This window comes from Lactuca virosa, chromosome 6 (genome assembly GCF_052849685.1).
Source record: "Lactuca virosa cultivar CGN04683 chromosome 6, Lactuca_virosa_CGN04683_v6, whole genome shotgun sequence".
In the NCBI taxonomy this organism is placed as follows: Eukaryota; Viridiplantae; Streptophyta; class Magnoliopsida; order Asterales; family Asteraceae; genus Lactuca; species Lactuca virosa.
In genome coordinates, this window is record NC_136431.1 from 3,458,440 (window position 1) to 3,469,948 (window position 11,509).

The 11,509-nt window shown below is 37.1% G+C and overlaps 1 protein-coding gene across 1 annotated transcript; it reads left to right on the forward strand.

Annotated features, from left to right (window-relative positions):
• Positions 1 to 8,164: 8,164 nt before the first annotated feature.
• On the forward strand, positions 8,165 to 10,778 carry LOC145122661 (putative WRKY transcription factor 48). The gene is made up of 3 exons (XM_079058223.1): positions 8,165 to 8,758; positions 9,512 to 9,655; positions 9,979 to 10,778. The coding sequence occupies exons 1-3, from the start codon at positions 8,286 to 8,288 to the stop codon at positions 10,430 to 10,432; spliced, it is 1,071 nt and encodes a 356-aa protein (XP_078914349.1). The 5' UTR covers positions 8,165 to 8,285; the 3' UTR covers positions 10,433 to 10,778.
• The last annotated feature ends 731 nt before the right edge of the window (positions 10,779 to 11,509 follow it).

An 11,509-nucleotide genomic window follows, 5' to 3' on the forward strand; every position in this document is an offset into this window, starting at 1 on the left:
TTTCCTCTATTGCATGAGCCATCGGCGTTGGTCTTTGCCCGGTTTCACCACCTTTTTTCTGGATAAATGTGACAGCATTCGCATGAAGACCACTGGCGACATTTGCATTGGAGGTCTCATTACGCTAATTGGTTTGGGTGTGGGCCTTCAATTTCCCGAGTCTGAGTATGTGCCAGTGGATGACCCACCTCTCTATCTCCTTGACTACATTGCTCTCACCCGGATGGAATTATTGACACCTCATCCTACCCGTCCTAACCATTATTCTTGTCTCAATCATGTAAAAGACCCAATTTACATCTTACCTAACCCTAGCATCTCCGCCTTTTCCACCAGCGACCCTGAAACTTGGTTCTTACCTGACGAGTTAGACGATGATGATGAAATGCAGGTCGACCATTCCAATGCTGGTAGTCCATTTGAAACCGAAGACCATTATGATCTCCCGATCCAACAATTGCCACCACCCCTTTATGGTCAGCCTTCGGGAGCACATTTTGAGCCACAACATGAGTACCACTCTCAACCGCAGCACAATGAGCCCGATCCCGAACATGAGTTTCCTCTTGATATCTACAGTCAGCTTGCTTCCTTGCGCCTCCAGGGCAATCGGAATACAGCCGCCATTCGCCGCATCGAGGAGCAGCAAGCCCGCGCCAACAACTATATGGAGGATCTTTGGTATCATTTTCGGCCCGACGACGGTTACCCCCCTCGTGGGCCTCCTCCATCTTGATCCCGGTATGATCCTTCCTTACTCTCATCCTAAGCATTGAGGACAATGCTAAATTTTAAGCTTGGGGTGAGGTATTCTTATATTTTTATTTTTATTGCATTTAGGTTGTATATAGTTGCATTTAGAGTAACTCATTTAGGTCATTCATAAAAAAATTGCATAAAAATTTCAAAAATATTGCATATTTTGTTTCTTTCTTTTCTAATTTTCATACTTTTTAGATGCATTCTAGTTTAAGTTCATGCATTTTTGTTCTCTCTTGTCTTCTCATCCCTACAGGTACCAGAGCACCGAGTCATAAGTATTGAATCATAGATTGGTCCCGGGTCTTGATATGGAATTCCTTGTATTTGATAATTGGGACACGTTTTGAGCCTCACGGACCATTTTAAGACCGCTTGTGTGGGGGTCAGATGCAGGTAGCTTGATTGGGTCTAGGTGCGGAGGGATGTGGTTGGTCATGCCAATGTGTGCGAGCAAAGATTAGCCCGGTAAGGTACATTGAAGATATTGAAGACTCGCATCTTGGTTTTGGGGGGAATACCCCTTAGTACTCCCGAGTCTCGTCCGAGCCTTGCTTAGTTAGATTCTCACCACCTTTTTAAGACAGGTTATTTTTTTTTAAAGAGTCTAGAGTAGATAGTTAGATAGATTTTGTTTATCACACCTTGCATTAAGGTGCTTGATGAACTTTGAAGTGGGTCCCCCAATTCACATCTTTTGGGACCAAGTCTTTTCAGTAACACCCATTTTTGAGTCATTCCCCACCCTTTTTAGTTGATCTTGGCACATTGTCAATGATCATTAGGTGTTCATGTTAGCCACCATCCTATGTTACATGGTGAAATTCCTTAGACCTTCAAAGAAGAAAACACAAAAAGAAACAATGAAGAAGATTAAAGAAAAGCAACAAAATCAAAGAAAAAAAAAATGAAGAAAAAGAGCAACACAAAAAGAAGAACAAGAATCCAAGATCAAGGCTTTAGTTAAAAAAAAAAAAAAAAAAAAAAAAAAAAAAAAAAAAAAAAAAAAAACGAGAAAGCTGAATATCAGGCAGCAAAGAGGCTGAAGACCAAATAACCGAAGTCCAAGATTGAAGATTTAAGTTGTTAGGTTTAAGTTTAGGTTAAGTAGAATTTTTATTATTTTATTTTATTTTTGATTTTTGGTGAGAAAAGGCCTTGACGATGAGACGGTAGACTATAAAGGACAGTACAAGGGAGAAACTTCTGAAACCGGATGTTTGCCCGGAGGCCGCGCTGCAAAGCCCTATTTCGTACTATACACTTTAGCCTGACAAATATAGGAATCATAGTGTGTGAAGAGGCGCCTTTCCTTCGTGCACTATGGTCTACATTGGTGATTTAAAGTGTCCCCACTGGGCGCATCTCTGTTTCCTTTGTCTTGCACACCGCGACTACATCCAGCCGTGATCTATTCGCCCATCAAGTGGTTGAGAATGTGGTTTATGGCTCTAAAGCGGGGAACATTTTCAGGATGCGTAGGGTCCATGAAGGACTAATTCTGACCATGTTGACTGATATTGACCAAGTTCTATGGTACCTTTCTTTTTCCTTTTTAGTTTAGCTCATCCCGATCTCATATTAGTCTAGTTCTAACTTGAGGACAAGTTAGGTTTAAGCTTGGGGTGATTTGATAGCTTATTTTATTTCCTTATTTTTATTAGTTTATTTTAGATTTTTAGATCTTTTTATCATTATTGCATTGTATTTTATTTATTTTCTTTAGTATGGATCGTACCGGGTGCTTTTTATGTTGCATGAGGTATTTTGCAAGGTTTTGGTGCTTATCGTGATTGTGGATTAGAGTGAAGACGGACTTGTGGGCTCTCGAGGCGCTATTGGGCTTGGCGGATCCACCAAAGAAGATTTGAGCTTAAAAAGATAAAGGCTTGGATGAAGTGGGCTTGTGAAGATGAATCATGGATAATTAATTTTGGGTTTGGAGCATCCACATTTGAAGATAAAAGATGATTGGCTGATTTGAATCACATGGAGATGGAGGGGACCAAAGGAATCTTTGGTAGTGGAAGGGTGGAGTGGTGGAATGAAGGACCAATAGCATTACAGCAACATTTGCGCGGGTGAAATTTTCATCGCGCGGGTACCCGCGCAACTACCCAGTTTGGGCATTTTGGTCATTTGGCTTGCCATAACCTTGGGGGATCAGATCTAGCAGCCATAACTTCGATTTTACACCATTGGAGACCTGGAGGAGGCGATTTTGGAAGCTCAAGACTCATTTCTCTTCATCTTTCCAAGATTTTTGGTAGTTTCTTTATGCAATTAGACTTTTGTGATTGTTGTTCTATTGCCATGAGTGGCTAAACTCTTTATATTGGTTAACTTTGGTTAAAACCTTTGAATGTTTGTGGGTTTTTGAAGGATTCATGCTAGATTATCAATTATCTTATGTTTATGGGTCTAGATCATATTTCTTATGCTTGTTTAATGCTTTGATCATGAGCTTAGCACTTGAATGAGTTATTGTTACTTTATTTCTTTGGTTTTGCATTGAATCATTGAATTAACTTAGAACAAGGGCTTTATGATGGTAAAAATCATCTCTAGTTTATGAATCATAGCTCCTTTATGGATGTGTAAGCATTGACATCCTATAGGAATTGGGGATTCCTTCTCTCTTAAGGCTAATTAACTTCTTGGGTTCAATTGCTTCAATTAAACCCTTGATCTTGATTAAGAAGGTGTGTTGTGGGCTTCCCCAACCTCCATACTACCTAAGAGGAATCTTGGCATATCATGCTTCATGATTGCTATAACCAATTTGGGATGAATGATAAGCTTCATGTTGGATCCTAATGATAAGCACACAAATGTTCATTGTGTTGAATTGCCTTGGTTAACCAAATGTTCCCAACATTTGAGCATCTCACTATCTTGCTTAATTGCAAGTCTTTAGTTATTCAAGTCTTTTAGTTTTCAAGCAATCATAACACCCCCCCCCTTTTAGTTTAATTGTAGTTAATTAGTTTATTTACAATAGTTCTTTTAGATTGCATTGGTGATTGAATACAACCATTTCCCCGAGGATCGATACCCCTTTTTACCATTATATTACGTTTTATTTGCAAACAAAGGGTAATTTGGGAGCTGAAACACATATAACAGGCACATAAGGCATCCTTCCTAGATCCTTAGTCCTAATCTAGCATGCTGTTCTAATAAATCTGATAATCATAACATAGCATAAACTTGTATGGGTAATTTGGGAGTACTTACTTGAGCTCGGATGATTGCATGCACCACACCCTTTTTCTCTTTTCAAAGTTCTTTTCTATTTTCAAAATCCTTCTTGTAAAAATGATTTTTCTTTTGAAAATTTCTATACCAATTCCTTAGTTTGAGTTCAGACACACCCGAAAGTGTGCCCGAATCCCTCAAACTAAGGCTCTGATACCAACTTGAAACATCCCAAAAATACTAGCCAAAAATTTCGTTTTCAAAATCATTTAACAAACATAAATATCATTGCCATAGTATAAAATCATAAAACATGTATCTCAAATCTCATAAAATCTGTTATCATATCACAATCTCATATAAAATATCAGAGTAAACTCCCAGGCTAAGAAAACTGTGGTGTGTGCCATGCCATCATCCCGAACCCTTTCCCTTGCTAGCTGAAGTACCTGAAACCAAAACTGAAACTGTAAGCACGAAGCTTAGTGAGCTCCCCCAAACTACCACATACCATACAATAACACATATAACAAATATTGGGCCTTGCCCACTGCATCGGGCCCCGCCCGGCATCGGACCGAAGTCCGGCATAAATTGGGCCCCGCCCGACATGGGACCGAAGTCCGGAATAACTTGGGCCCGACCCACTGCATCGGGCCCTGCCCAGCATCAGACCGAATTCCGGAATAAACTGAACATAACATAAACATCAACATATAACATAATCACATATACTGCATCGGGCTTGCCCGGCATCGGACCGGAGTCCGGAACATATAAACATAACATAAACATGCATGAATCACAAAGACATCAAGCACACATAACTACTTCTCGGGACCCCGCCCGGCATCGGACCGAAACCCGGAACTACTATCATGTAAACGGGTCGGCATTGTTGCGTAGACCCGTTCCTACTAGAAGGAAACTCACCTCGCGTGACTGACGGCTGCAAATCTGGGTGAGGAATATCCGGTAACTGCCTCGGCGTCCCTCCGGCTATCAAAACACAATAATACATGGTTAATATCTGAAACTCCTTCCTAGGGTAAAATGACCATTTTGCCCCTAATCAAAGTCAACTCTCTGGTCAAAGTCAAGTCAAGGTCAACCCCAGTCAACTCAACTCGTCGAGTCATCTTCCTACTCGAAGAGTCTCTGAAATGTTCTAACTCGTGGTCCACTGAGTCAACTCATCGAGTCCTTCTTCTGACTCGTCGAGTTCTTTCTGTAATAATAATCGGGACATCTCGACTCTACTCGCCGAGTCCCTCATTGGACTCATCGAGTCCTTTAGCTCCCGAGTCCTAATCTTGTCCAACTCACTGAGTCACCCCCCACTCCATGGTTTCACTCACAACCAGAAAAGGTTTGGGAAACTCGACCCGGCTCGCCGAGTCATAAGAACAACTCGGCGAGTTCCTTGCATGCTAAAACTATACAGTCGATTCTAAATGATTCCAATGCTTGTAACTCATAGATCTGGGCTCCTAAGCCTAACTTAACACGTAAAGTTGCTAACTTTACGTGTATGTATGAAGATATAAGACCAAAACACTCATTTCAAGCTAGAAATGGAGATCTAAGTCATTACATAGACTATGGTTGCATAAAGGTGGCAACTTTGAGCCTCTAGAGCTCAATAGAACCCAGATCTGAAGTCTGTACATCGCCAAGAGTTCAAATCTCGGAATAGCCTTGGAAATGGCCCCAAAACTCACAACATTCAAGCTAGAGGAGAGATCTAATTGAATAATAGCCAAGGTATAAGCTTTATACCGTTATGAAGACAACAATGAATCCTTAGCTCTGGATCTCCAACCTTCCTTCTGCAAATCCAAGCTTTTGCTTCCTTCTTCAAGCTTAAGATCACACAAAAATGGCAATAAAAACTTAAGAACACTCAATAGCTACTTAGGGTTTCGAGATCAGGGAGTGGAGGTAATGGAGGCTGGGATGGGGGCCTGAAATGATGCTTAAATAGGGTACAAACCCTGAGAATTAGGGTTTCCTCCTAACGGACCTACTCGCCGAGTCCATGCTCCGACTCGTCGAGTAGACCACTTAAACCCCGCGATCAAGCTGGCATCTACTCGACGAGTTAGGGCTACCAACTCGTCGAGTAGCTCTTATAAAATGAGCAATTAATTGACTAAATACGTACCATGAACGGGGCGTTACAAAAATGAATTAGGGTTTCTTCAGAGCTAAAGATGGTGGTGGAGGCTGAGGATGAGCAAACCCTAGCCTCCTCATTCCTTTAAATAGGGTGCAAAACTAAAAAATTAGGGTTTAAGACGTCAGCGACAGCCACTCTGTGGCCTATACTTTCCATGTCATAGCGAGTCAAAAGAGACTCGCGACCCAAAATGCCTCGCCACGCCGTGGCAATCTTTTCCCACGCTGTGGGGACTCCCAAAAATCAAAATTGAATTAAAATAAAATGCACCTTTAAATTCGGATGTTACGCACGTTTAGATAATAATTTTGTGTCAGAATATAAAAAAACAACATGGTCATGATAAGTAATATAAATATGGTCGTAAGCTAATATTAAATCCATAATTATAATAAAATGTGTCTTTATAATACTTATGATAATGTTTCACTTAATTGTGTCTCTATATGATAGACAATAGTCACAATAAAAGATTGTTTTGTGACTAATTATTAGCAAATCGCCACTTATGAAATTAATTACATGTGACCATTTAGTGAACATGATCATGTTCATCGTAATTGCAAGTTTGCAAAAGATACCCAATAATTTTAATAAGCTTCGAATTGTGTGATAATTTATTAGGAAGACACCACATTCAAACAACATGTATGTTCGTCATTCGGTACTATACAGTGACTACAATTACTAAAAAACATGTCTACTGACGATTTAACGCCACAATATTCGATAAAACGATTGATTATAACAACACAATTTCATACCCAATAGCCACGCTATTATGATATGACCATATTTTTTCATATCATACAAACACTAAATTTTAAAGTGATGGTAAGACTCATACAATGACATCACCTTCAGTCACACCTTTAGTAAAAAATAAAAATGTTACTATATGGATATGGTCACACTTTTATGGTGTGTCTGTAGATCATTTTTATACTACTGAGTTGAACAGATGAATTTTTTAGTCTACAATTCAGTTTGTTACTAGAAATGATTAATTACATAGTGGTTTAGAAGAGTAAAAACTCGTGTAAAGGATGATTCTAAGATCTTAGTAGTTATCATGCTTCAAAATTGATACTAATATGATTGAGATTGTTTTTAACATATAGAATCTTATGATCATATGACTTTAAAATCAAAATGAAGACCTTGACCGCTACTTGTAAAAATTGTGTTTCGGCATATTCTTTTAGTTTTCCATAAATGTAGAATGGAAAAAAAAAATGTGGTGGTATTTGGTCACACGAGCCAAAAATGTTTAGTAAACACGTGTAACCGTAAGTTGGTTTACACAAAAACCGGTTCCCGGTCAACAACCCCGCGTATGAAAACGCAGACTAATTATTCATCTTTCAATTAATGGCTTACATCCCACCGTCAAATACCCCGTCAAAACCCGGATACCCCCTTCACACTTATTTTCTTATTTTATCCATTTTAGAACATTTTACCCCTATTTTTTTTTATCAATTATGACTATATATGAAAATATAATATTTAAATTAGTATATATATTTTAGAGTAGTATATGTACGTTTAAAGATTTTAAGACTCAAACTTAGGACAATATTTTAAGATGCTTAATTACGAATTGATGAACAGTATGACACGTTGATGATAATATTAATATATATTATCTAATTAAAATATATGTCATGCAAATATCGATTTTATTCGTTAATAAGATTGAATTAAGAAACTAAAGAATCTTAATCAAAAAACAAATTAAATTTCAATCTAAAGAATCTTTATCAAAAGAGTGTAGTATCTTTTTTTGTAAACTAAAAAGTATGTCATTTTTAGAAGAAGGTAATCATACATCAAAGAAATTATGCAAGAATAAAATTTTGTTTTGACGGGATGAATCAGATCTATAATTTTATATGTTGAGGGATTGAGTTGAAGACTAGAAGGGGTCAAATGTAATTTATTAAGAGTTAGGGAAGTAAGTTGTAAATGACCCCACTTTAAATTCCCTAACAAGCCATATCTCTCTCTCTCTCTCTCTCTCCACTTTTTGTAACACAAGAACTATCAAAAAGGTCTCTTCACACTATACTCAAAACAAACCATACTATACATCCCTCTCTCTCCGCGGAAAGCCTACAAATGAAGAATCTATACCTTTGATGAGTCTATGGACAAGAAAGAGGAGCTAAAGAACAACGCAGAGAATTCAAACTTGATGGCAAACTCAACATTTTCCGATCAGATTCCGGCTGTCTATGGTGGTGGTGGTGGTGGTAGTGGCTTTTTTGATATACCACAAGGATACTTGGATATGATGTCTTTTCAGGACTACGGTGGCGCGTCTCTCTTCGATTTGCTTCAACAGCCTCCTCCACCGAATTTGGTAGTGGAGAAGCTACAGATTCACCCTCCGGTAACACTTGAATCACCGTCTCTCCCACCACCAGTTTCCACTGTGACGGAGACGCCTGAGATGGTTAACACGCCGACACAAAATTCATCCTCTATCTCGTCTTCTTCGAACGAGGCTGCGAATAATGTTGATCAGGAGAATAATAGAAGATCAGCTCAAGAGAATGATGAAGAACAACATGATGATGTAGAAGATGATGATCAAGAAAAGAATACTACGAACAAACAGTAAGACCCCTTTTTCCACTTGCAAAAACACACGCGTATGTGCTTTATGATAACTAATCTTTTCAGAATCTGAAAAACTATAGAAAACCCATCTCCTAATTCATACAGATGAGCTGCTAATTGTGTTTTCACGCACCCGTGAGGTTTTATGTGTTCATCAACAATCCATCGATCATTGCTGAATGAGTATCAAGAAAACCTTTTTCTTTACATTTTGCACAAACTTACGGCCGTTTCGTGTGTGTGTGTTTTGTTACATAGTAAATCTTTCGTTTATAAAAACTTTAAGGAAACCCGTATCCTAATTCACACTGACGTGTGTACTAATTCTGTATTTTTCACACACACAAGAGTTCTATGCGTTCTTCAATGAGTCTTCATAGCTAAATAAATATCAAGAGAACCCTTTTCTTAACACCCATGCTTCTTTATAATCTTCTGGTGTATATATAAATTCAGTAGCTTTTGACCCTAAAAAATTAAACCATTTGTTAGTTGCTCACATACGCGGTGTTTTTTTTAAGATCTTTGTTTTCTAATCAAGGAAAGGTAGGCCTTTTCACACACGTACACACACCTAAAACTAGATTTGATGAACAGCTGTTATGTGATGCATCAGTTTTTCAGGATTTGATAAATCTTTATTCCTTTTTATCCGTATTCTTTTTACTTACAAAAAAATGTTCTTTTTGTAGTGGATTATATATGTTTTATTCTTGAATTAATATGTGGGTGTTATATTGTGTTGTGCAGGTTAAAACCCAAAAAGAAGAACCCGAAAAAGCAAAGGGAACCAAGATTTGCATTCATGACGAAGAGTGATATTGATCACTTGGATGATGGTTATAGATGGAGAAAGTACGGCCAGAAAGCTGTGAAAAACAGCCCTTTTCCTAGGTATACAACTCTCTCTCTCTCTCTCTCTCTCTCTCTCTCTCTCTCTCTCTCTCTCTCTCATATATATATATATATATATATATATATATATATATATATATATATATATTGTTGCCCTAGTATATAACTATATATATATATATATATATATATATATATATATATATATATATATATATATATATATATATATTGTTTCCTCCATTTACAATGAGAGGAAGGCATCATCGAATAACATCGTTTTATGTGGTGTTCTGATGCATTCATACAATGAAAAGAAAGTTGATAAGAATGCATTCAATTTCAATGTTGTTTCGCAACAGGAGTTACCATCGGTGTACAAGTGTGGCGTGTGGAGTGAAGAAGCGAGTGGAAAGATCATCAGATGATCCATCCATTGTAATCACTACTTATGAGGGTACCCACACTCACCCCTATCCCATGACGCCTCGAGGAAGTATTGGAATCTTGCCGGAAAGTGCTGGCTATGGTGGTCTTGGTGGTGGCGATGGTCTGGGTGTTTCTTCATTTCTTTTTGCACAGCCTCAGTATCAACAACAACTACAACCCTATTTCCATAACCAAACATCAACTTCATCTACTCTAAGCTTTAGCACCACTAATTCCAGTGCTCATCCATCATCGTACTCCCATTTCCTTCAAGAAAGACGTGTTTTCCCTTCACCTTCTTCTTCATTACTTAGAGATCATGGACTACTTCAGGATGTTGTTCCGTTCCAGATCCGGAAAGACGAGCCTAAAGAAGAACAGAATTAAGGGGCCAGGGTTTGATAATTTTAACTACTATAGTTAGCTAGTTTCTCAAGCATTCAGGAATCTTTTTAGTAGTCTTATGTGCTAACAGTGTACAAGGATCGGTTTTTCGCTTGTTAATTACCTATTTTTAGGTAATATGAAACACCCACTTCATTGTTGCGTAGCAAAGTTTGATCATCGATCAGTGTACAATGACTAGGTTTTTTTTTCTTGGGTTTTTTGGGTTTTTGGCTAGCTAATCATAGAGCGGATAGCTTGGTTTATGTTGGTTCTTTTGTTTATTCGTTGTACTTGACAGATATTCCCATATTTTGCTATGGGGATTAGGGTAGTATATGATTTTGTACATCTCATCAATTTCAATTATAGGTTCTTGTTGCGTGTAATTGTCCAAATTATACGTAGGCATGGAAGGCAAAATTAATAGTTTCGGCAAAGCATCTTTCATAACATTTGTGATATGACCCTTTCTGCTTGATTTGCAGGGGAACCTTAAGTTCTAACATAGCCCGTATATATATATATATATATATATATATATATATATATATATATATATATATATATATATATATATATATATATATATATATATATATATATATATATATATATATATATATATATATATATATATATATATATATATATATATATATATAGAGAGAAGTTCAAATGTTTTCTCACATCTATTGTGCGCTACAATCCACCAATAGAAATTTAGTATTAGTTATATATATTAAATGTTATCCATACTTATAATTCATTTTTAAGGAAACTAATTAAATTCATCATTAATGTCAACAATAATATTTTTTCAGAATGAATTCATATCTAGAAGAATGATAGTACACTCTCGTTCTTCATATTCAATGCAACTTTATTGTATTTTAAGTGAGTGAGTCCTGAAACAAAATACAAACTCATATATAAAAACCTAGATTCGAATTCAATCTAAAAGAATGTTATTGCTGACATTAATGACGGATTTAATTAGTTTCCATAAAAAAGAATTATAATTATGGAAATCATTTAATATCTATATTTATTTAATTAAATAATTATTTAATTTTACTA

Bases quoted from the DNA above. Each gene is read 5' to 3' on its own strand.
- LOC145122661 (XM_079058223.1), top strand. From the start codon at position 8,286: ATGGACAAGAAAGAGGAGCTAAAGAACAACGCAGAGAATTCAAACTTG. The intron at 8,759-9,511 runs GTAAGACCCCTT...TGTGTTGTGCAG, and splicing joins AAGAATACTACGAACAAACA to GTTAAAACCCAAAAAGAAGA. The intron at 9,656-9,978 runs GTATACAACTCT...GTTTCGCAACAG, and splicing joins AAAAACAGCCCTTTTCCTAG to GAGTTACCATCGGTGTACAA.